This window comes from Oncorhynchus tshawytscha, unplaced genomic scaffold, assembly GCF_018296145.1.
Source record: "Oncorhynchus tshawytscha isolate Ot180627B unplaced genomic scaffold, Otsh_v2.0 Un_contig_2312_pilon_pilon, whole genome shotgun sequence".
Lineage (NCBI taxonomy): Eukaryota > Metazoa > Chordata > Actinopteri > Salmoniformes > Salmonidae > Oncorhynchus > Oncorhynchus tshawytscha.
This window is the reverse complement of record NW_024609723.1, coordinates 87,269-114,581: the sequence shown is the minus strand read 5'-3', so window position 1 is coordinate 114,581 and position 27,313 is coordinate 87,269. Positions and strand designations below refer to the sequence as shown.

General features: G+C 42.5%; 1 protein-coding gene across 4 annotated transcripts in view; it reads left to right on the top strand.

The window, feature by feature from the left end:
* Positions 1 to 27,313, top strand: part of wdr59 (WD repeat domain 59) — an 87,458-nt gene that overhangs the window by 15,330 nt on the left and 44,815 nt on the right. For all 4 annotated transcript variants that reach the window (XM_042317270.1, XM_042317272.1, XM_042317271.1 and 1 more), the window contains exons 8-12: positions 382 to 498; positions 4,781 to 4,858; positions 5,979 to 6,135; positions 9,385 to 9,464; positions 9,616 to 9,748. In XM_042317270.1, the coding sequence (XP_042173204.1) occupies positions 382 to 498; positions 4,781 to 4,858; positions 5,979 to 6,135; positions 9,385 to 9,464; positions 9,616 to 9,748 (565 nt within the window). The remainder of the gene's footprint in view (positions 1 to 381; positions 499 to 4,780; positions 4,859 to 5,978; positions 6,136 to 9,384; positions 9,465 to 9,615; positions 9,749 to 27,313) is intronic.

Here is a 27,313-nt window from a genome sequence, read left to right as displayed (position 1 = left end):
TGTAGGGTCAGTACTACATTATAACCTGTGTAGGGTCAGTACTACATTATAACCTGTGTAGGGTCTGTACTACATTATAACCTCTCAGTACTGCATTATAACCTGTGTAGGGTCAGTACTACATTATAACCTGTGTAGGTACCCTGTGTCCTGTATCATGTTCAGTGAGTGTCCTGTATCATGTTCAGTGAGTGTCCTGTATCATGTTCAGTGAGTGTCCCATAACATGTTCAGTGAGTGTCCTGTATCATGTTCAGTGAGTGTCCTGTATCATGTTCAGTGAGTGTCCTGTATCATGTTCAGTGAGTGTCCTGTATCATGTTCAGTGAGTGTCCCTGTGTCTTGATTTGTGCCTGATGGTCCTGTGTATCTATTTCCCAGAAACCCAACACAGCTGTGGAGTACGTTGCAGCTCACCTGTCTAAGATCCACGGTCTGGACTGGCACCCTGACAACGAATACATCCTGGCCACGTCCAGTCAGGACAACTCCGTCAGGGTGAATTACCTATCTTTCCCCAGAACGTCCAGTCAGGACAACTCCGTCAGGGTGAATTACCTATCTTTCCCCAGAACGTCCAGTCAGGACAACTCCGTCAGGGTGAATTACCTATCTTTCCCCAGAACGTCCAGTCAGGACAACTCCGTCAGGGTGAATTACCTATCTTTCCCCAGAACGTCCAGTCAGGACAACTCCGTCAGGGTGAATTACCTATCTTTCCCCAGAACGTCCAGTCAGGACAACTCCGTCAGGGTGAATTACCTATCTCTCCCCAGAACGTCCAGTCAGGACAACTCCGTCAGGGTGAATTACCTATCTTTCCCCAGAACGTCCAGTCAGGACAACTCCGTCAGGGTAAATTACCTATCTTTCCCCAGAACGTCCAGTCCGGACAACTCCGTCAGGGTAAATTACCTATCTTTCCCCAGAACGTCATGGCTACCGTACAATTTCAATTATACGCAGTCTCAAAAAGCCGCCTGTTCCCGTGTAATAAATGGTTTGTCATGTCACATTTCCATGTATTGTATATCCTTACGAGGTTGGATTTGTTACGTTCAATAATTCACTTAATGACTCAAATTGTCAAACATCCGTTTTTAGCTCAAATAATCAACTGCGAGCCATTTGCTGCTAACAGCTGAGAACTGCAAGCTAATTGGCAAGTACAAAATCAGTCGATGTTCAGATCCCCAGAAATCCCCCGGTCGCCCCCTAGTGGCGGAAGCAAGAACCGCCGAAAATGTACAGTCAAAGAGGTGAATAATTATTCTGTTAGGGAAAAATATATATTTTTCAATTGAGGCATACTAGGACAAAATAAATGTGACACAAGCTAGTTTTCCATCCAATTCAGGTATAATAGATCCCACCTTGTCTAGTGTATTCAGGTATAATAGATCCCACCTTGTCTAGTGTATTCAGGTATAATAGATCCCACCTCGTATTCAGGTATAATAGATCCCACATTGTCTAGTGTATTCAGGTACAATAGATCCCACCTCGTATTCAGGTATAATAGATCCCACCTTGTCTAGTGTATTCAGGTATAATAGATCCCACATTGTCTAGTGTAGTCAGGTATAATAGATCCCACCTCGTATTCAGGTATAATAGATCCCACCTTGTCTAGTGTATTCAGGTATAATAGATCCCACCTCGTATTCAGGTATAATAGATCCCACCTTGTCTAGTGTATTCAGGTATAATAGATCCCACCTCGTATTCAGGTATAATAGATCCCACCTTGTCTAGTGTACTCAGGTATAATAGATCCCACCTTGTCTAGTGTATTCAGGTATAACAGATCCAACCTTGTCTAGTGTATTCAGGTATAATAGATCCCACCTTGTCTAGTGTATTCAGGTATAATAGATCCCACCTTGTCTAGTGTATTCAGGTATAATAGATCCCACCTCGTATTCAGGTATAATTGATCCCACCTTGTCTAGTGTATTCAGGTATAATAGATCCCACCTCGTATTCAGGTATAATAGATCCCACCTTGTCTAGTGTACTCAGGTACAATAGATCCCACCTTGTCTAGTGTATTCAGGTATAATAGATCCCACCTCGATTCAGGTATAATAGAAACCACCTTGTCTAGTGTATTCAGGTATAGATCCAGGTTTCAGGTATAATAGAAACCACCTTGTCTAGCGTATCCAGGTATAATAGATCCCACCTTGTCTAGTGTATTCAGGTATAACAAATCCAACCTTGTCTAGTGTATTCAGGTATAATAGATCCCACCTTGTCAAGTATATTCAGGTATAATAGATCCCACCTTGTCTAGTGTATTCAGGTATAATAGATCCCACCTCGTATTCAGGTATAATAGATCCCACCTTGTCTAGTGTATTCAGGTATAATAGATCCCACCTCGTATTCAGGTATAATAGATCCCACCTTGTCTAGTGTATTCAGGTATAATAGATCCCACCTTGTCTAGTGTATTCAGGTATAATAGATCCCACCTTGTCTAGTGTATTCAGGTATAATAGATCCCACCTTGTCTAGTGTATTCAGGTATAATAGATCCCACCTCGTATTCAGGTATAATAGAAACCACCTTCAGGTATAATAGATCCCACCTTGTCTAGTGTATTCAGGTATAATAGATCCCACCTTGTCTAGTGTATTCAGGTATAATAGATCCCACCTTGTCTAGTGTATTCAGGTATAATAGATCCCACCTTGTCTAGTGTATTCAGGTATAATAGATCCCACCTCGTATTCAGGTATAATAGATCCCACCTTGTCTAGTGTATTCAGGTATAATAGATCCCACCTCGTATTCAGGTATAATAGATCCCACCTTGTCTAGTGTATTCAGGTATAATAAATCCCACCTTGTCTAGTGTATTCAGGTATAATAGATCCCACCTTGTCTAGTGTATTCAGGTATAATAGATCCCACCTTGTCTAGTGTATTCAGGTATAATAGATCCCACCTCGTATTCAGGTATAATAGATCCCACCTTGTCTAGTGTATTCAGGTATAATAGATCCCACCTCGTATTCAGGTATAATAGATCCCACCTTGTCTAGTGTACTCAGGTATAATAGATCCCACCTTGTCTAGTGTATTCAGGTATAATAGATCCCACCTTGTCTTGTGTATTCAGGTATAATAGATCCCACCTTGTCTAGTGTATTCAGGTATAATAGATACCACCTTGTCTAGTGTATTCAGGTATAATAGATCCCACCTTGTCTAGTGTATTCAGGTATAATAGATCCCACCTCGTATTCAGGTATAACAGATCCCACCTTGTCTAGTGTATTCAGGTATAATAGATCCCACCTTGTCTAGTGTATTCAGGTATAATAGATCCCACCTCTTATTCAGGTATAATAGAAACCACCTTGTCTAGCGTATCCAGGTATAATAGATCCCACCTTGTCTAGTGTATTCAGGTATAATAGATCCCACCTTGTCTAGTGTATTCAGGTATAATAGATCCCACCTTGTCAAGTATATTCAGGTATAATAGAAACCACCTGTATTCAGGTATAATAGATCCCACCTTGTCTAGTGTATTCAGGTATAATAGATCCCACCTTGTCTAGTGTATTCAGGTATAATAGATCCCACCTTGTCTAGTGTATTCAGGTATAATAGATCCCACCTTGTCTAGTGTATTCAGGTATAATAGATCCCACCTTGTCTAGTGTATTCAGGTATAATAGATCCCACCTTGTCTAGTGTATTCAGGTATAATAGATCCCACCTCGTATTCAGGTATAACAGATCCAACCTTGTCTAGTGTATTCAGGTATAATAGATCCCACCTCGTATTCAGGTATAATAGATCCCACCTTGTCTAGTGTATTCAGGTATAACAGATCCCACCTTGTCTAGTGTATTCAGGTATAATAGATCCCACCTTGTCTAGTGTATTCAGGTATAATAGATCCCACCTTGTCTAGTGTATTCAGGTATAATAGATCCCACCTTGTCTAGCGTATTCAGGTATAATAGATCCCACCTTGTCTAGTGTATTCAGGTATAATAGATCCCACCTTGTCTAGTGTATTCAGGTATAATAGATCCCACCTTGTCTAGTGTATTCAGGTATAATAGATCCCACCTTGTCTAGTGTATTCAGGTATAATAGATCCCACCTTGTCTAGTGTATTCAGGTATAATAGATCCCACCTTGTCTAGTGTATTCAGGTATAATAGATCCCACCTTGTCTAGTGTATTCAGGTATAACAGATCCCACCTTGTCTAGTGTATTCAGGTATAATAGATACCACCTTGTCTAGTGTATTCAGGTATAATAAATCCCACCTTGTCTAGTGTATTCAGGTATAATAGATCCCACCTTGTCTAGTGTATTCAGGTATAATAGATACCACCTTGTCTAGTGTATTCAGGTTTGTCGACATTTGGAAAGCTTAACGCCAAATTAACCTGGTTTCCATCAGGCCATTCAGTTTTTGTACTTTTACTGGTATAAAATGGTTGGATGGAAACCTGGTTACATTGTGTAAATGATAACACATTAGTACAGGAAATGAAGAAAATGATTAAAATGCTTTGAAATAAACAATGAACTATGCAAATGAGCTAAAGCTGTGCGCATTAAGGAAATAGAGGCCTAGCTCAAATATAAGCCTGTCTCTAAAAAGCGCCTGTTGTGTTTCGTGATTTAAGCAAATCAACGCCTGGGCTTTTAATTTAAGTTTTACGGTATGAAGGATATTCACGTAGCTTTTTGCTATGATTCTCCCGTTGTACTTACTGTGCCGTCCTCCAATCTCTCCGTGCAGTTCTGGGACTACAGACAGCCCAGGAAGTACCTGAACATCCTGTCCTGTCAGGTTCCTGTGTGGAAGGCCAGATATACTGTGAGTTGACCCTTCCCTTCACCAGATCTCCTTATGTGAAGACTGGATATCTGTCTGAGTGTCAGGGATATATCTCTGTCTGTAACCGTGTGTGTGTGTGTGTGTGTGTGGGATATATGTCTGTGTGTGTGTGTCTGTGTGTGTGTGTGTATATCTCTGTGTGTGTGTGTGTGTGTGTGTGTGTGTGTGTGTGTGTGTGTCAGGGATATATCTCTGTCTGTAACCGTGTGTGTGTGTGTGTGTGTGTGTGTGTGATATATCTCTGTCTGTAACCGTGTGTGTGTGTGTGTGTGTGTGTGTGTGTGTCAGGGATATATCTCTGTCTGTAACCGTGTGTGTGTGTGTGTGTGTGTGTGTGTGTGTGTGTGTGTGTGTGTCAGGGATATATCTCTGTCTGTAACCGTGTGTGTGTGTGTGTGTGTGTGTGTGTGTGTGTCAGGGATATATCTCTGTCTGTAACCGTGTGTGTGTGTGTGTGTGTGTGTGTGTCTGAGTGTCAGGGATATATCTCTGTCTGTAACCGTGTGTGTGTGTGTGTGTGTGTGTGTGTGTGAGTGTCAGGGATATATCTCTGTCTGTAACCGTGTGTGTGTGTGTGTGTGTGTGTGTGAGGGATATATCTCTGTCTGTAACCGTGTGTGTGTGTGTGTGTGTGTGTGTGTGTGGGATATATCTCTGTCTGTAACCGTGTGTGTGTGTGTGTGTGTGTGTGTGTGAGTGTCAGGGATATATCTCTGTCTTTAACCGTGTGTGTGTGTGTGTGTGTGTGTGTGTGTCTGTAACCGGTGTGTGTGTGTGTGTGTGTGTGTGTGTGTGTGTGTGTGTGTGTGTGAGTGTCAGGGATATATCTCTGTCTGTAACCGTGTGTGTGTGTGTGTGTGTGTGTGTGTGTGTGTGTGGGATATATCTCTGTCTGTAACCGTGTGTGTGTGTGTGTGTGTGTGTCAGGGATATATCTCTGTCTGTAACCGTCTGTGTGTGTGTGTGTGTGTGTGTGTGTGTGTGTCAGGGATATATCTCTGTCTGTAACCGTGTGTGTGTGTGTGTGTGTGTGTGTGTGTCTGAGTGTCAGGGATATATCTCTGTCTGTAACCGTGTGTGTGTGTGTGTGTGTGTGTAGCCTTTCTCCAATGGCCTGGTGACAGTGATGGTTCCCCAGCTGAGACGTGAGAACAGCTTGTTGCTATGGAGCGCTCTGGACCTCAACAGCCCCGTCCACGCCTTCGTGGGACACGATGACGTGGTGCTAGAGTTCCAGTGGCGTCCGCAGAAAGAAGGTAAAGGAGGCCTCTACCAGCCTGGGTGGCTGGGTAATATACCTCTACCAGCCTGGGTGGCTGGGTATATACCTCTACCAGCCTGGGTAATATACCTCTACCAGCCTGGGTGGCTGGGTAATATACCTCTACCAGCCTCCTGGGTAATACCAGCCTGGGTAATGGGTACCTCTACCAGCCTGGGTAATATACCTCTACCAGCCTGGGTAATATACCTCTACCAGCCTGGGTAATATACCTCTACCAGCCTGGGTGGCTGGGTAATATACCTCTACCAGCCTGGGTGGCTGGGTAATATACCTCTACCAGCCTGGGTGGCTGGGTAATATACCTCTACCAGCCTGGGTGGCTGGGTAATATACCTCTACCAGCCTGGGTGGCTGGGTAATATACCCAGCCTGGGTGGCTGGGTACCCAGCCTGGGTGGCTGGGTAATATACCTCTACCAGCCTGGGTAATATACCTCTACCAGCCTGGGTGGCTGGGTAATATACCTCTACCAGCCTGGGTGGCTGGGTAATATACCTCTACCAGCCTGGGTGGGGTAATATACCTCTACCAGCCTGGGTAATATACCTCTACCAGCCTGGGTGGCTGGGTAATATACCTCTACCAGCCTGGGGGTAATATACCTCTACCAGCCTGGGTGGCTGGCCTGGGTAATATACCTCTACCAGCCTGGGTGGCTGGGTAATATACCTCTACCAGCCTGGGTAATATAACTCTACCAGCCTGGGTAATATACCTCTACCAGCCTGGGTAATATAACTCTACCAGCCTGGGTGGCTGGGTAATATACCTCTACCAGCCTGGGTGGCTGGGTAATATACCTCTACCAGCCTGGGTAATATAACTCTACCAGCCTGGGTAATATACCTCTACCAGCCTGGGTAATAGCCTGGGTAATATACCTCTACCAGCCTGGGTAATATAACTCTACCAGCCTGGGTGGCTGGGTAATATACCTCTACCAGCCTGGGTGGCTGGGTAATATACCTCTACCAGCCTGGGTAATATACCTGGGTACCAGCCTGGGTAATATACCTCCAGCCTGGGTACCAGCCTGGGTGGCTGGGTAATATACCTCTACCAGCCTGGGTGGCTGGGTAATATACCTCTACCAGCCTGGGTGGCTGGGTAATATACCTCTACCAGCCTGGGTGGCTGGGTAATATACCTCTACCAGCCTGGGTGGCTGGCCTGTAATATACCTCTACCAGCCTGGGTGGCTGGGTAATATACCTCTACCAGCCTGGGTAATATATACCTCTACCTGGGTCTACCAGCCTGGGTGGCTGGGTAATATACCTCTACCAGCCTGGGTGGCTGGGTAATATACCTCTACCAGCCTGGGTAATATAACTCTACCAGCCTGGGTAATATACCTCTACCAGCCTGGGTAATATACCAGCCTCTACCAGCCTGGGTGGCTGGGTAATATACCTCTACCAGCCTGGGTGGCTGGGTAATATACCTGGGTGGCTGGGTAATATACTACCAGCCTGGGTGGCTGGGTAATATACCTCTACCAGCCTGGGTGGCTGGGTAATATACCTCTACCAGCCTGGGTGGCTGGGTAATATACCTCTACCAGCCTGGGTGGCTGGGTAATATACCTCTGGGTACCAGCCTGGGTAATATACCTCTACCTCTACCAGCCTGGGTGGCTGGGTAATATACCTCTACCAGCCTGGGTAATGGGTAATATACCTCTACCAGCCTGGGTAATATACCTCTACCAGCCTGGGTAATATAACTCTACCAGCCTGGGTGGCTGGGTAATATACCTCTGGGTACCAGCCTGGGTGGCTGGGTAATATACCTCTACCAGCCTGGGTAATATAACTCTACCAGTTAACAGGGAATATAACTCTACCAGCCTGGAGGGTAATATACCTCTACCAGCCTGGGTAATATACCTCTACCAGCCTGGGTAATATAACTCTACCAGCCTGGGTGGCTGGGTAATATACCTCTACCAGCCTGGGTGGCTGGGTAATATACCTCTACCAGCCTGGGTAATATAACTCTACCAGCCAGGGTAATATACCTCTACCAGCCTGGGTAATATACCTCTACCAGCCTGGGTGCCTGGGTAATATACCTACCTCTACCAGCCTGGGTGCCTGGGTAATATACCTCTACCAGCCTGGGTGCCTGGGTAATTTACCTCTACCAGCCAGGGGTAATATACCTCTACCAGCCTGGGTGGCTGGGTAATATACCTCTACCAGCCTGGGTAATATACCTCTACCAGCCTGGGTAATATACCTACTCTGGGTAATACCCAGCCTGGGTGGTTGGGCAATATGTAATACCTCTACCAGCCTGGGTAATATACCTCTACTGGGTAATATACCTCTACCAGCCTGGGTAATATACCTCTACTGGGTAATATACCTGACCAGCCTGGGTCTACCAGCCTGGGTGGCTGGGTAATATACCTCTACCAGCCTGGGTGGCTGGGTAATATACCTCTACCAGCCTGGATGGCTGGGTAATATACCTCTACCAGCCTGGGTAATATACCTCTACCAGCCTGGGTGGCTGGGTATTATACCTCTACCAGCCTGGGTGGCTGGGTAATATACCTCTACCATCCTGGGTGGCTGGGTAATATAACTCTACCAGCCTGGCTGGCTGGGTAATATACCTCTACCAGCCTGGGTGGTTGGGTAATATAACTCTACCAGCCTGGGTGTCTGGGTAATATACCTCTACCAGCCTGGGTGGCTGGGTAATATACCTCTACCAGCCTGGATGGCTGGGTAGAGTTCAGTCCTCTGATTCTCCTGTCTAGTTGTCTCATTCTCCATAGAGTTCAGTCCTCTGATTCTCCTGTCTCGTTGTCTCATTCTCCATAGAGTTCAGTCCTCTGATTCTCCTGTCTCGTTGTCTCATTCTCCATAGAGTTCAGTCCTCTGATTCTCCTGTCTCGTTGTCTCATTCTCCATAGAGTTCAGTCCTCTGATTCTCCTGTCTTTTCATTCTCCATAGAGTTCAGTCCTCTGATTCTCCTGTCTTCTCATTCTCCATAGAGACAGTCCTCTGATTCTCCTGTCTCGTTGTCTCATTCTCCATAGAGTTCAGTCCTCTGATTCTCCTGTCTCGTTGTCTCATTCTCCATAGAGTTCAGTCCTCTGATTCTCCTGTCTTTTCATTCTCCATAGAGTTCAGTCCTCTGATTCTCCTGTCTTCTCATTCTCCATAGAGACAGTCCTCTGATTCTCCTGTCTCGTTGTCTCCTAGCTTCTAAGGAGTACCAGATGGTGACTTTGTCCAGAGACCAGACTCTGAGAATATGGAGGCTGGATCCACAGCTACAGAAGGTGTGGAATCTGTCAAATACAATATTGTATTCAAATCTCTATGGGTCCCTGGTCAGAAGTGTTGCGGTATTTAGGAACTGGGTGTCATTTGGGACTCACTTCATGTTAACTCCATATTAAATGTATGTTCTCCCTGTGTTTCTCTGTGTAGCTGTGTGCCAACGACCTGGTAGAGGATCCGATAGAGGGGATCAGCCTAACTACCGAGTCAGAGAAGAGCCTTCCCTCTCAGGACCCTGAACCCACCATACACAGCTGTGGCCTGCCAGCCGAACACCTGCAGGGTGAGGGGCGGCATGGCCGTAATCAACCCCCAGACACGCCTGGCTAACTTGATGGGTCATGTAATCATCTGGCGAAGTGGTCTTTGGTTTAGACATGCTAGCTAGCTAAACGATGAACCTAATGGTGCTTTCAAGACAACTGGGGAACCTGGAAAAATGTGAGGTTAAATTATGACGGCGGTGCCCTTCAGGTTGGAAAGTAGAACAGAGGAATGTATAGACCTCGAGAAAGAGGCCTGACTACAGTAGAACAGAGGAATGTTTAGACCTGACTACAGTAGAACAGCGGAATGTATAGACCTGACTACAGAGGAATGTTTAGACCTGACTACAGTAGAACAGAGGAATGTATAGATCTGACTACAGTAGAACAGAGGAATGTATAGATCTGACTACAGTAGAACAGAGGAATGTATAGACCTGACTACAGTAGAACAGAGGAATGTTTAGACCTGACTACAGAGGAATGTATAGACCTGACTACAGAGGAATGTATAGACCTGACTACAGTAGAACAGAGGAATGTGACTAGACAGAGGAATGTATAGACTGACTACAGTAGAACAGAGGAATGTATGTTTAGACCTGACTACAGTAGAACAGAGGAATGTATAGACCTGACTACAGTAGAACAGAGGAATGTATAGACCTGACTACAGTAGAACAGAGGAATGTATAGACCTGACTACAGTAGAACAGAGGAATGTATAGACCTGACTACAGTAGAACAGAGGAATGTATAGACCTGACTACAGTAGAACAGAGGAATGTATAGACCTGACTACAGTAGAACAGAGGAATGTATAGACCTGACTACAGTAGAACAGAGGAATGTATAGACCTGACTACAGTAGAACAGAGGAATGTATAGACCTGACTACAGTATGTATAGACCTGACTACAGTAGAACAGAGGAATGTAGAACCTGACTACAGAGAACAGAATGTATAGACCTGACTGACAGAGGAATGTATAGACCTGACTACAGTAGAACAGAGGAATGTATAGACCTGACTACAGTAGAACAGAGGAATGTATAGACCTGACTACAGTAGAACAGAGGAATGTATAGACCTGACTACAGTAGAACAGAGGAATGTATAGACCTGACTACAGTAGAACAGAGGAATGTAGAACTACAGAGAACAGAAATGTATAGACCTGACTACAGTAGAACAGAGGAATACCTGACTACAGTAGAACAGAGGAATGTATAGACCTGACTACAGTAGAACAGAGGAATGTATAGACCTGACTACAGTAGAACAGAGGAATGTATAGACCTGACTACAGTAGAACAGAGGAATGTATAGACCTGACTACAGTAGAACAGAGGAATGTATAGACCTGACTACAGTAGAACAGAGGAATGTATAGACCTGACTACAGTAGAACAGAGGAATGTATAGACCTGACTACAGTAGAACAGAGGAATGTATAGACCTGACTACAGTAGAACAGAGGAATGTAGACCTGACTACAGTAGAACAGAGGAATGTGTGACTAGACAGAGGAATGTATAGACTGACTACAGAGGAGAACAGAGGAATGTATAGACCTGACTACAGTAGAACAGAGGAATGTATAGACCTGACTACAGTAGAACAGAGGAATGTATAGACCTGACTACAGTAGAACAGAGGAATGTATAGACCTGACTACAGTAGAACAGAGGAATGTATAGACCTGACTACAGTAGAACAGAGGAATGTATAGACCTGACTACAGTAGAACAGAGGAATGTATAGACCTGACTACAGTAGAACAGAGGAATGTATAGACCTGACTACAGTGTAGAACAGAGGAATGTATAGACCTGACTACAGTAGAACAGAGGAATGTATAGACCTGACTACAGTAGAACAGAGGAATGTATAGACCTGACTACAGAGAACAGAGGAATGTATAGACCTGACTACAGTAGAACAGAGGAATGTATAGACCTGACTACAGTAGAACAGAGGAATGTATAGACCTGACTACAGTAGAACAGAGGAATGTATAGACCTGACTACAGTAACAGAGGAATGTAGACCTGACTACAGTAGAACAGAGGAATGTATAGACCTGACTACAGTAGAACAGAGGAATGTATAGACCTGACTACAGAACAGGGAATGTATAGACCTGACTACAGTAGAACAGAGGAATGTATAGACCTGACTACAGTAGAACAGAGGAAGACCTGACTACAGTAGAACAGAGGAATGTATAGACCTGACTACAGTAGAACAGAGGAATGTATAGACCTGACTACAGAGAACAGAAATGTATAGACCTGACTACAGTAGAACAGAGGAATGTATAGACCTGACTACAGTAGAACAGAGGAATGTATAGACCTGACTACAGTAGAACAGAGGAATGTATAGACCTGACTACAGTAGAACAGAGGAATGTATAGACCTGACTACAGTAGAACAGAGGAATGTATAGACCTGACTACAGAGGAATGTATAGACCTGACTACAGTAGAACAGAGGAATGTATAGACCTGACTACAGTAGAACAGAGGAATGTATAGACCTGACTACAGTAGAACAGAGGAATGTATAGACCTGACTACAGTAGAACAGAGGAATGTATAGACCTGACTACAGTAGAACAGAGGAATGTATAGACCTGACCACAGAGGAATGTATAGACCTGACTACAGTAGAACAGAGGAATGTATAGACCTGACTACAGTAGAACAGAGGAATGTTTAGACCTGACTACAGTAGAACAGAGGAATGTATAGACCTGACTACAGTAGAACAGAGGAATGTATAGACCTGACTACAGAGGAATGTATAGACCTGACTACAGTAGAACAGAGGAATGTATAGACCTGACTACAGTAGAACAGAGGAATGTATAGACCTGACTACAGTAGAACAGAGGAATGTATAGACCTGACTACAGTAGAACAGAGGAATGTATAGACCTGACTACAGTAGAACAGAGGAATGTATAGACCTGACAGTAGAACAGAGGAATGTATAGACAGTAGAACAGAGGAATGTATAGACTACTAGTAGAACAGAGGAATGTATAGACCTGACTACAGTAGAACAGAGGAATGTATAGACCTGACTACAGTAGAACAGAGGAATGTATAGAACAGACTGTATAGAGTAGAACAGAGGAATGTATAGACCTGACTACAGTGTATAGAACACAGAACAGAGGAATGTATAGACCTGACTACAGTAGAACAGAGGAATGTATAGACCTGACTACAGTAGAACAGAGGAATGTATAGACCTGACTACAGTAGAACAGAGGAATGTATAGACCTGACTACAGTGTATAGACCTGACTACAGTAGAACAGAGGAATGTATAGACCTGACTACAGTAGAACAGAGGAATGTATGTAGACCTGACTACAGTAGAACAGAGGAATGTATAGACCTGACTACAGTAGAACAGAGGAATGTATAGACCTGACTACAGTAGAACAGAGGAATGTATAGACCTGACTACAGTAGAACAGAGGAATGTATAGACCTGACTACAGTAGAACAGAGGAATGTATAGACCTGACTACAGTAGAACAGAGGAATGTATAGACCTGACTACAGTAGAACAGAGAATGTATAGACCTGACTACAGTATAGAGGAATGTATAGACCTGACTACAGTAGAACAGAGGAATGTATAGACCTGACTACAGTAGAACAGAGGAATGTATAGACCTGACTACAGTAGAACAGAGGAATGTATAGACCTGACTACAGTAGAACAGAATGTATAGACCTGACTACAGTAGAACAGAGGAATGTATAGACCTGACTACAGTAGAACAGAGGAATGTATAGACCTGACTACAGTAGAACAGAGGAATGTATAGACCTGACTACAGTAGAACAGAGGAATGTATAGACCTGAGGAATGTATAGACTGACAGTAGAACAGAGGAATGTATAGACCTGACTACAGACTGTACCTGAGTAGAACAGAGGAATGTATAGACCTGACTACAGTAGAACAGAGGAATGTATAGACCTGACTACAGTAGAACAGAGGAATGTTTAGACCTGACTACAGTAGAACAGAGGAATGTATAGACCTGACTACAGTAGAACAGAGGAATGTATAGACCTGACTACAGTAGAACAGAGGAATGTATAGACCTGACTACAGTAGAACAGAGGAATGTATAGACCTGACTACAGTAGAACAGAGGAATGTATAGACCTGACTACAGTAGAACAGAGGAATGTATAGACCTGACTACAGTAGAACAGAGGAATGTATAGACCTGACTACAGTAGAACAGAGGAATGTATAGACCTGACTACAGTAGAACAGAGGTAATGTATAGACCTGACTACAGAACAGAGAATGTATAGACCTGACTACAGTAGAACAGAGGAATGTATAGACCTGACTACAGTAGAACAGAGGAATGTATAGACCTGACTACAGTAGAACAGAGGAATGTATAGACCTGACTACAGTAGAACAGAGGAATGTATAGACCTGACTACAGTAGAACAGAGGAATGTAGACCTGACTACAGTAGAACAGAGGAATGTATAGACCTGACTACAGTAGAACAGAGGAATGTATAGACCTGACTACAGTAGAACAGAGGAATGTAGACCTGACTACAGAGGAAATGTATAGACCTGACTACAGTAGAACAGAGGAATGTATAGACCTGACTACAGTAGAACAGAGGAATGTATAGACCTGACTACAGTAGAACAGAGGAATGTATAGACCTGACTACAGTAGAACAGAGGAATGTATAGACCTGACTACAGTAGAACAGAGGAATGTATAGACCTGACTACAGTAGAACAGAGGAATGTATAGACCTGACTACAGTAGAACAGAGGAATGACTACAGTAGAACAGAGGAATAGACCTGACTACAGTAGAACAGAGGAATGTATAGACCTGACTACAGTAGAACAGAGGAATGTATAGACCTGACTACAGTAGAACAGAGGAATGTATAGACCTGACTACAGTAGAACAGAGGAATGTATAGACCTGACTACAGTAGAACAGAGGAATGTATAGACCTGACTACAGTAGAACAGAGGAATGTATAGACCTGACTACAGTAGAACAGAGGAATGTATAGACCTGACTACAGTAGAACAGAGGAATGACTATGTATAGACCTGACTACAGTAGAACAGAGGAATGTATAGACCTGACTACAGTAGAACAGAGGAATGTATAGACCAGTGAGAACAGAGGAATGTATAGACCTGACTACAGTAGAACAGAGGAATGTATAGACCTGACTACAGTAGAACAGAGGAATGTATAGACCTGACTACAGTAGAACAGAGGAATGTATAGACCTGACTACAGTGTATAGACCTGACTACAGAGAACAGAAATGTATAGACCTGACTACAGTAGAACAGAGGAATGTATAGACCTGACTACAGTAGAACAGAGGAATGTATAGACCTGACTACAGTAGAACAGAGGAATGTATAGACCTGACTACAGTAGAACAGAGGAATGTATAGACCTGACTACAGTAGAACAGAGGAATGTATAGACCTGACTACAGAGAACAGAGGAATGTATAGACCTGACTACAGTAGAACAGAGGAATGTATAGACCTGACTACAGTAGAACAGAGGAATGTATAGACCTGACTACAGTAGAACAGAGGAATGTATGACTATAGAACAGAGGAATGTATAGACCTGACTACAGTAGAACAGAGGAATGTATAGACCTGACTACAGTAGAACAGAGGAATGTATAGACCTGACTACAGAGAACAGAGGAATGTATAGACCTGACTACAGTAGAACAGAGGAATGTATAGACCTGACTACAGAGGAATGTAGAACAGAGAACAGAATGTATAGACCTGACTACAGTAGAACAGAGGAATGTATAGACCTGACTACAGAGAACAGAAATGTATAGACCTGACTACAGTAGAACAGAGGAATGTATAGACCTGACTACAGAGGAATGTGTATAGACCTGACTACAGTAGAACAGAGGAATGTATAGACCTGACTACAGTAGAACAGAGGAATGTATAGACCTGACTACAGTAGAACAGAGGAATGTATAGACCTGACTACAGTAGAACAGAGGAATGTATAGACCTGACTACAGTAGAACAGAGGAATGTATAGACCTGACTACAGAGGAATGTAGAACAGAGAACAGAATGTATAGACCTGACTACAGTAGAACAGAGGAATGTATAGACCTGACTACAGTAGAACAGAGGAATGTATAGACCTGACTACAGTAGAACAGAGGAATGTATAGACCTGACTACAGTAGAACAGAGGAATGTATAGACCTGACTACAGTAGAACAGAGGAATGTATAGACCTGACTACAGTAGAACAGAGGAATGTAGACCTGACTACAGAGGAATGTATAGACCTGACTACAGTAGAACAGAGGAATGTATAGACCTGACTACAGTAGAACAGAGGAATGTATAGACCTGACTACAGTAGAACAGAGGAATGTATAGACCTGACTACAGTAGAACAGAGGAATGTATAGAACTGAACAGAGGAATGTATAGACCTGACTACAGTAGAACAGAGGAATGTATAGACCTGACTACAGTAGAACAGAGGAATGTATAGACCTGACTACAGTAGAACAGAGGAATGTATAGACCTGACTACAGTAGAACAGAGGAATGTATAGACCTGACTACAGTAGAACAGAGGAATGTATAGACCTGACTACAGAGAACAGAATGTATAGACCTGACTACAGTAGAACAGAGGAATGTATAGACCTGACTACAGTAGAACAGAGGAATGTATAGACCTGACTACAGAGAATGTATGTAGACCTGACTACAGTAGAACAGAGGAATGTATAGACCTGACTACAGTAGAACAGAGGAATGTATAGACCTGACTACAGTAGAACAGAGGAATGTAGAACAGAGGAATGTATAGACCTGACTACAGTAGAACAGAGGAATGTATAGACCTGACTACAGTAGAACAGAGGAATGTATAGACCTGACTACAGAGAACAGAATGTATAGAACCTGACTACAGAGGAATGTATAGACCTGACTACAGTAGAACAGAGGAATGTATAGACCTGACTACAGTAGAACAGAGAATGTATGTGACTAGACCTGACTACAGTAGAACAGAGGAATGTATAGACCTGACTACAGAGGAATGTATAGACCTGACTACAGAGAACAGAATGTATAGACCTGACTACAGAGAACAGAGGAATGTATAGACCTGACTAGAGGAATGTATAGACCTGACTACAGTAGAACAGAGGAATGTATAGACCTGACTACAGTAGAACAGAGGAATGTATAGACCTGACTACAGTAGAACAGAGGAATGTATAGACCTGACTACAGTAGAACAGAGGAATGTATAGACCTGACTACAGTAGAACAGAGGAATGTATAGACCTGACTACAGTAGAACAGAGGAATGTAGAACCTGACTACAGAGGAATGTATAGACCTGACTACAGTAGAACAGAGGAATGTATAGACCTGACTACAGTAGAACAGAGGAATGTATAGACCTGACTACAGTAGAGGAATGTATAGACCTGAGTAGGAGGAATGTATAGACCTGACTACAGTAGAACAGAGGAATGTATAGACCTGACTACAGTAGAACAGAGGAATGTATAGACCTGACTACAGTAGAACAGAGGAATGTATAGACCTGACTACAGTAGACAGAGGAATGTAGACCTGACTACAGTAGAACAGAGGAATGTATAGACCTGACTACAGTAGAACAGAGGAATGTATAGACCTGACTACAGTAGAACAGAGGAATGTATAGACCTGACTACAGTAGAACAGAGGAATGTATAGACCTGACTAGTAGAACAGAGGAATGTATAGACCTGACTACAGTAGAACAGAGGAATGTATAGACCTGACTACAGTAGAACAGAGGAATGTATAGACCTGACTACAGTAGAACAGAGGAATGTATAGACCTGACTACAGTAGAACAGAGGAATGTATAGACCTGACTACAGAACAGAGGAATGTAGAACAGAGGAATGTATAGACCTGACTACAGTAGAACAGAGGAATGTATAGACCTGACTACAGTAGAACAGAGGAATGTATAGACCTGACTACAGTAGAACAGAGGAATGTATAGACCTGACTACAGTAGAACAGAGGAATGTATAGACCTGACTACAGAGAACAGAAATGTATAGACCTGACTACAGAGAACAGAGGAATGTATAGACCTGACTACAGTAGAACAGAGGAATGTATAGACCTGACTACAGTAGAACAGAGGAATGTATAGACCTGACTACAGTAGAACAGAGGAATGTTTAGACCTGACTACAGAGGAATGTATAGACCTGACTACAGTAGAACAGAGGAATGTTTAGACCTGACTACAGTAGAACAGAGGAATGTATAGACCTGACTACAGTAGAACAGAGGAATGTATAGACCTGACTACAGTAGAACAGAGGAATGTTTAGACCTGACTACAGAGGAATGTATAGACCTGACTACAGTAGAACAGAGGAATGTATAGACCTGACTACAGAGGAATGTATAGACCTGACTACAGTAGAACAGAGGAATGTATAGACCTGACTACAGTAGAACAGAGGAATGTATAGACCTGACTACAGAGGAATGTAGACCTGACACAGAGGAATGTATAGACCTGACTACAGTAGAACAGAGGAATGTATAGACCTGACTACAGAACAGAGGAATGTATAGACCTGACTACAGTAGAACAGACCTGACTACAGTAGAACAGAGGAATGTATAGACCTGACTACAGTGTAGAACAGACAGTAGAACAGAGGAATGTATAGACCTGACTACAGTAGAACAGAGGAATGTATAGACCTGACTACAGTAGAACAGAGGAATGTATAGACCTGACTACAGTGTAGAACAGAGGAATGTATAGACCTGACTACAGAGAACAGAAATGTATAGACCTGACTACAGTAGAACAGAGGAATGTATAGACCTGACTACAGTAGAACAGAGGAATGTATAGACCTGACTACAGTAGAACAGAGGAATGTATAGACCTGACTACAGTAGAACAGAGGAATGTATAGACCTGACTACAGTAGAACAGAGGAATGTATAGACCTGACCTGACTACAGTAGAACAGAGGAATGTATAGACCTGACTACAGTAGAACAGAGGAATGTATAGACCTGACTACAGACAGAGGAATGTGACTACTACAGTAGAACAGAGGAATGTATAGACCTGACTACAGTAGAACAGAGGAATGTATAGACCTGACTACAGTAGAACAGAGGAATGTATAGACCTGACTACAGTAGAACAGAGGAATGTATAGACCTGACTACAGTAGAACAGAGGAATGTATAGACCTGACTACAGTAGAACAGAGGAATGTATAGACCTGACTACAGTAGAACAGAGGAATGTATAGACCTGACTACAGTAGAACAGAACAGAGGAATGTATAGACCTGACTACAGTAGAACAGAGGAATGTATAGACCTGACTACAGTAGAACAGAGGAATGTATAGACCTGACTACAGTAGAACAGAGGAATGTATAGACCTGACTAGAACAGAGGAATGTATAGACCTGACTACAGAGAACAGAGGAATGTATAGACCTGACTACAGTGTATAGACCTGACACAGTAGAACAGAAATGTATAGACCTGACTACAGTAGAACAGAGGAATGTAACACTACAGAGGGAATGTATAGACCTGACTACAGTAGAACAGAGGAATGTATAGACCTGACTACAGTAGAACAGAGGAATGTAGGACTACAGTGAACAGAGGAATGTATAGACCTGACAGTAGAACAGAGGAATGTATAGAGACTACAGTAGAACAGAGGAATGTATAGACCTGACTACAGTAGAACAGAGGAATGTATAGACCTGACTACAGTAGAACAGAGGAATGTATAGACCTGACTACAGTAGAACAGAGGAATGTATAGAGGAATGTATAGACCTGACTACAGTAGAACAGAGGAATGTATAGACCTGACTACAGAGGAATGTATAGACCTGACTACAGTAGAACAGAGGAATGTATAGACCTGACTACAGTAGAACAGAGGAATGTATAGACCTGACTACAGTAGAACAGAGGAATGTATAGACCTGACTACAGAGGAATAGAACAGAACAGGAATGTATAGACCTGACTACAGAACAGAGGAATGTAGAACCTGACTACAGAGGAATGTATAGACCTGACTACAGTAGAACAGAGGAATGTATAGACCTGACTACAGTAGAACAGAGGAATGTACCTGACTAGTAGAACAGAGGAATGTATAGACCTGACTACAGTAGAACAGAGGAATGTAACCTGACTACAGTAGAACAGAGGAATGTATAGACCTGACTACAGTAGAACAGAGGAATGTATAGACCTGACTACAGTAGAACAGAGGAATGTATAGACCTGACTACAGTAGAACAGAGGAATGTATAGACCTGACTACAGTAGAACAGAGGAATGTATAGACCTGACTACAGTAGAACAGAGGAATGTATAGACCTGAGAACAGAGGAATGTATAGACCTGACTACAGTAGAACAGAGGAATGTATAGACCTGACTACAGTAGAACAGAGGAATGTATAGACCTGACTACAGTAGAACAGAGGAATGTATAGACCTGACTACAGTGTAGAACTACAGTAGAACAGAATGTATAGACCTGACTACAGAGGAATGTATAGACCTGACTACAGTAGAACAGGGAATGTATAGACCTGACTACAGTAGAACAGAGGAATGTATAGACCTGACTACAGAGGAATGTATAGACCTGACTACAGAGGAATGTATAGACCTGACTACAGTGTATAGACCTGACTACAGTAGAACAGAGGAATGTATAGACCTGACTACAGTAGAACAGAGGAATGTATAGACCTGACTACAGTAGAACAGAGGAATGTATAGACCTGACTACAGTAGAACAGAGGAATGTATAGACCTGACTACAGTAGAACAGAGGAATGTATAGACCTGACTACAGAGGAATGTATAGACCTGACTACAGTAGAACAGAGGAATGTATAGACTACAGTAGACAGAGGAATGTATAGACCTGACTACAGTAGAACAGAGGAATGTATAGACCTGACTACAGTAGAACAGAGGAATGTATAGACCTGACTACAGTAGAACAGAGGAATGTATAGACCTGACTACAGTAGAACAGAGGAATGTATAGACCTGACTACAGTAGAACAGAGGAATGTATAGACCTGACTACAGTAGAACAGAGGAATGTATAGACCTGACTACAGAGAACAGAATGTATAGACCTGACTACAGTAGAACAGAGGAATGTATAGACCTGACTACAGTAGAACAGAGGAATGTATAGACCTGACTACAGTAGAACAGAGGAATGTATAGACCTGACTACAGAGGAATGTACTGACTACAGTAGAACAGAGGAATGTATAGACCTGACTACAGTAGAACAGAGGAATGTATAGACCTGACTACAGAGGAATAGAACAGAGAACAGAGGAATGTATAGACCTGACTACAGTAGAACAGAGGAATGTATAGACCTGACTACAGTGACTAACAGAGGAATGTAGACCTGACTACAGAGGAATGTATAGACCTGACTACAGTAGAACAGAGGAATGTATAGACCTGACTACAGTAGAACAGAGGAATGTATAGACCTGACTACAGTAGAACAGAGGAATGTATAGACCTGACTACAGTAGAACAGAGGAATGTATAGACCTGACAGAGGAATGTATACAGTAGAACAGAGGAATGTATAGACCTGACTACAGTAGAACAGAGGAATGTATAGAGACCTGACTACAGTAGAACAGAGGAATGTATAGACCTGACTACAGAGGAATGTAGACCTGACTACAGAGGAATGTATAGACCTGACTACAGTAGAACAGAGGAATGTATAGACCTGACTACAGTAGAACAGAGGAATGTATAGACCTGACTACATTAGAACAGAGGAATGTATAGACCTGACTACAGTAGAACAGAGGAATGTATAGATCTGACTACAGTAGAACAGAGGAATGTATAGACCTGACTACAGTAGAACAGAGGAATGTATAGACCTGACTACAGTAGAACAGAGGAATGTATAGACCTGACTACAGTAGAACAGAGGAATGTATAGACCTGACTACAGAGGAATGTATAGACCTGACAACAGAGAAATGTATAGACCTGACTACAGTAGAACAGAGGAATGTATAGACCTGACTACAGTAGAACAGAGGAATGTATAGACCTGACTACAGTAGAACAGAGGAATGTATAGACCTGACTACAGTAGAACAGAGGAATGTATAGACCTGACTACAGTAGAACAGAGGAATGTACAGAGGAATGTAGACCTGACTACAGTAGAACAGAGGAATGTATAGACCTGACTACAGTAGAACAGAGGAATGTATAGACCTGACTACAGTAGAACAGAGGAATGTATAGACCTGACTACAGTAGAACAGAGGAATGTATAGACCTGACTACAGTAGAACAGAGGAATGTATAGACCTGACTACAGTAGAACAGAGGAATGTGACTACAGTAGAACAGAGGAATGTAGACCTGACTACAGTAGAACAGAGGAATGTATAGACCTGACTACAGTAGAACAGAGGAATGTATAGACCTGACTACAGTAGAACAGAGGAATGTATAGACCTGACTAGAGGAATGTATAGACCTGACAGAGGAATGTAGACCTGACTACAGAGAACAGAATGTATAGACCTGACTACAGTAGAACAGAGGAATGTATAGACCTGACTACAGTAGAACAGAGGAATGAATGAACAGAGGAATGTATAGACCTGACTACAGTAGAACAGAGGAATGTATAGACCTGACTACAGTAGAACAGAGGAATGTATAGACCTGACTACAGAGGAATGTATAGACCTGACTACAGTAGAACAGAGGAATGTATAGACCTGACTACAGTAGAACAGAGGAATGTATAGACCTGACTACAGTAGAACAGAGGAATGTATAGACCTGACTACAGTAGAACAGAGGAATGTATAGACCTGACTACAGTAGAACAGAGGAATGTATAGACCTGACTACAGTAGAACAGAGGAATGTAGAACAGAGGAATGTATAGACCTGACTACAGTAGAACAGAGGAATGTATAGACCTGACTACAGTAGAACAGAGGAATGTATAGACCTGACTACAGTAGAACAGAGGAATGTATAGACCTGACTACAGTAGAACAGAGGAATGTATAGACCTGACTACAGTAGAACAGAGGAATGTATAGACCTGACTACAGTAGAACAGAGGAATGTATAGACCTGACTACAGTAGAACAGAGGAATGTATAGACCTGACTACAGTAGAACAGAGGAATGTATAGACCTGACTACAGTAGAACAGAGGAATGTATAGACCTGACTACAGTACCTGACTACAGTAGAACAGAGGAATGTATAGACCTGACTACAGTAGAACAGAGGAATGTATAGACCTGACTACAGTAGAACAGAGGAATGTATAGACCTGACTACAGTAGAACAGAGGAATGTATAGACCTGACTACAGTAGAACAGAGGAATGTATAGACCTGACTACAGACTGACTAGTAGAACAGAGGAATGTATAGACCTGACCTGACTACAGTGTATAGACCTGACTACAGAGGAATGTATAGACCTGACTACAGTAGAACAGAGGAATGTATAGACCTGACTACAGTAGAACAGAGGAATGTATAGACCTGACTACAGTAGAACAGAGGAATGTATAGACCTGACTACAGTAGAACAGAGGAAATGTATAGACCTGACTACAGTAGAACAGAGGAATGTATAGACCTGACTACAGTAGAACAGAGGAATGTATAGACCTGACTACAGTAGAAGAGGAATGTATAGACCTGACTACAGTAGAACAGAGGAATGTATAGACCTGACTACAGTAGAACAGAGGAATGTATAGACCTGACTACAGTAGAACAGAGGAATGTATAGACCTGACTACAGTAGAACAGAGGAATGTGACTACAGTAGAACAGAGGAATGTAGACCTGACTACAGTAGAACAGAGGAATGTATAGACCTGACTACAGTAGAACAGAGGAATGTATAGACCTGACTACAGTAGAACAGAGGAATGTATAGACCTGACTACAGTAGAACAGAGGAATGTATAGACCTGACTACAGTAGAACAGAGGAATGTATAGACCTGACTACAGTAGAACAGAGGAATGTATAGACCTGACTACAGTAGAACAGAGGAATGTATAGACCTGACTACAGTAGAACAGAGGAATGTATAGACCTGACTACAGAGGAATGTATAGACCCTGACTACAGTAGAACAGAGGAATGTATAGACCTGACTACAGTAGAACAGAGGAATGTATAGACCTGACTACAGTAGAACAGAGGAATGTATAGACCTGACTACAGTAGAACAGAGGAATGTATAGACCTGACTACAGTAGAACAGAGGAATGTATAGACCTGACTACAGTAGAACAGAGGAATGTATAGACCTGACTACAGTAGAACAGAGGAATGTATAGACCTGACTACAGTAGAACAGAGGAATGTATAGACCTGACTACAGTAGAACAGAGGAATGTATAGACCTGACAGAACAGAGGAATGTATAGACCTGACTACAGTAGAACAGAGGAATGTATAGACCTGACTACAGTAGAACAGAGGAATGTATAGACCTGACTACAGTAGAACAGAGGAATGTATAGACCTGACTACAGTAGAACAGAGGAATGTATAGACCTGACTACAGTAGAACAGAGGAATGTATAGACCTGACTACAGTAGAACAGAGGAATGTATAGACCTGACTACAGTAGAACAGAGGAATGTATAGACCTGACTACAGTAGAACAGAGGAATGTATAGACCTGACTACAGTAGAACAGAGGAATGTATAGACCTGACTACAGTAGAACAGAGGAATGTATAGACCTGACTACAGTAGAACAGAGGAATGTATAGACCTGACTACAGTAGAACAGAGGAATGTATAGACCTGACTACAGTAGAACAGAGAATGTATAGACCTGACTACAGTAGAACAGAGGAATGTATAGACCTGACTACAGTAGAACAGAGGAATGTATAGACCTGACTACAGTAGAACAGAGGAATGTTTAGACCTGACTACAGTAGAACAGAGGAATGTATAGACCTGACTACAGTAGAACAGAGGAATGTATAGACCTGACTACAGAGGAATGTATAGACCTGACTACAGTAGAACAGAGGAATGTATAGACCTGACTACAGTAGAACAGAGGAATGTATAGACCTGACTACAGTAGAACAGAGGAATGTATAGACCTGACTACAGTAGAACAGAGGAATGTATAGACCTGACTACAGTAGAACAGAGGAATGTATAGACCTGACTACAGTAGAACAGAGGAATGTATAGACCTGACCTGACTACAGTAGAACAGAGGAATGTATAGACCTGACTACAGTAGAAATGTATAGACCTGACTACAGTAGAACAGAGGAATGTAGTACCTGACTACAGTAGAACAGAATGTATAGACCTGACTACAGTAGAACAGAGGAATGTATAGACCTGACTACAGTAGAACAGAGGAATGTATAGACCTGACTACAGTAGAACAGAGGAATGTATGTAGACCTGACTACAGTAGAACAGAGGAATGTATAGACCTGACTACAGTAGAACAGAGGAATGTATAGACCTGACTACAGTAGAACAGAGGAATGTTTAGACCTGACTACAGTAGAACAGAGGAATGTATAGACCTGACTACAGTAGAACAGAGGAATGTATAGACCTGACTACAGTAGAACAGAGGAATGTATAGACCTGACTACAGTAGAACAGAGGAATGTATAGACCTGACTACAGTAGAACAGAGGAATGTATAGACCTGACTACAGTAGAACAGAGGAATGTATAGACCTGACTACAGTAGAACAGAGGAATGTATAGACCTGACTACAGAGGAAGAACAGAGGAATGTATAGACCTGACTACAGTAGAACAGAGGAATGTATAGACCTGACTACAGTAGAACAGAGGAATGTATAGACCTGACTACAGTAGAACAGAGGAATGTATAGACCTGACTACAGTAGAACAGAGGAATGTATAGACCTGACTACAGTAGAACAGAATGTATAGACCTGACTACAGTAGAACAGAGGAATGTATAGACCTGACTACAGTAGAACAGAGGAATGTATAGACCTGACTACAGTAGAACAGAGGAATGTATAGACCTGACTACAGTAGAACAGAGGAATGTATAGACCTGACTACAGAGAACAGAATGTATAGACCTGACTACAGTAGAACAGAGGAATGTATAGACCTGACTACAGTAGAACAGAGGAATGTATAGACCTGACTACAGTAGAACAGAGGAATGTATAGACCTGACTACAGTAGAACAGAGGAATGTATAGACCTGACTACAGTAGAACAGAGGAATGTATAGACCTGACTACAGTAGAACAGAGGAATGTATAGACCTGACTAGAACAGAGGAATGTATAGACCTGACTACAGTAGAACAGAGGAATGTATAGACCTGACTACAGTAGAACAGAGGAATGTATAGACCTGACTACAGTAGAACAGAGGAATGTATAGACCTGACTACAGTAGAACAGAGGAATGTATAGACCTGACTACAGTAGAACAGAATGTATAGAATGACTACAGTAGAACAGAGGAATGTATAGACCTGACTACAGTAGAACAGAGGAATGTATAGACCTGACTACAGTAGAACAGAGGAATGTATAGACCTGACTACAGTAGAACAGAGGAATGTATAGACCTGACTACAGTAGAACAGAGGAATGTATAGACCTGACTACAGTAGAACAGAGGAATGTATAGACCTGACTACAGTAGAACAGAGGAATGTATAGACCTGACTACAGAGGAATGTAGAACAGAGGAATGTATAGACCTGACTACAGTAGAACAGAGGAATGTATAGACCTGACTACAGTAGAACAGAGGAATGTATAGACCTGACTACAGTAGAACAGAGGAATGTATAGACCTGACTACAGAGGAATGAACAGAGGAATGTATAGACCTGACTACAGAACAGGAATGTATAGACCTGACTACAGTAGAACAGAGGAATGTATAGACCTGACTACAGAGGAATGTATAGACCTGACTACAGTAGAACAGAGGAATGTATAGACCTGACTACAGTAGAACAGAGGAATGTATAGACCTGACTACAGTAGAACAGAGGAATGTATAGACCTGACTACAGTAGAACAGAGGAATGTATAGACCTGACTACAGTAGAACAGAGGAATGTATAGACCTGACTACAGTAGAACAGAGGAATGTATAGACCTGACTAGAACAGAGGAATGTATAGACAGTAGAACAGAGGAATGTATAGACCTGACTACAGTAGAACAGAGGAATGTAATGACTACAGTAGAACAGAGGAATGTATAGACTGACTACAGTAGAACAGAGGAATGTATAGACCTGACTACAGTAGAACAGAGGAATGTATAGACCTGACTACAGTAGAACAGAGGAATGTATAGACCTGACTACAGAGGAATG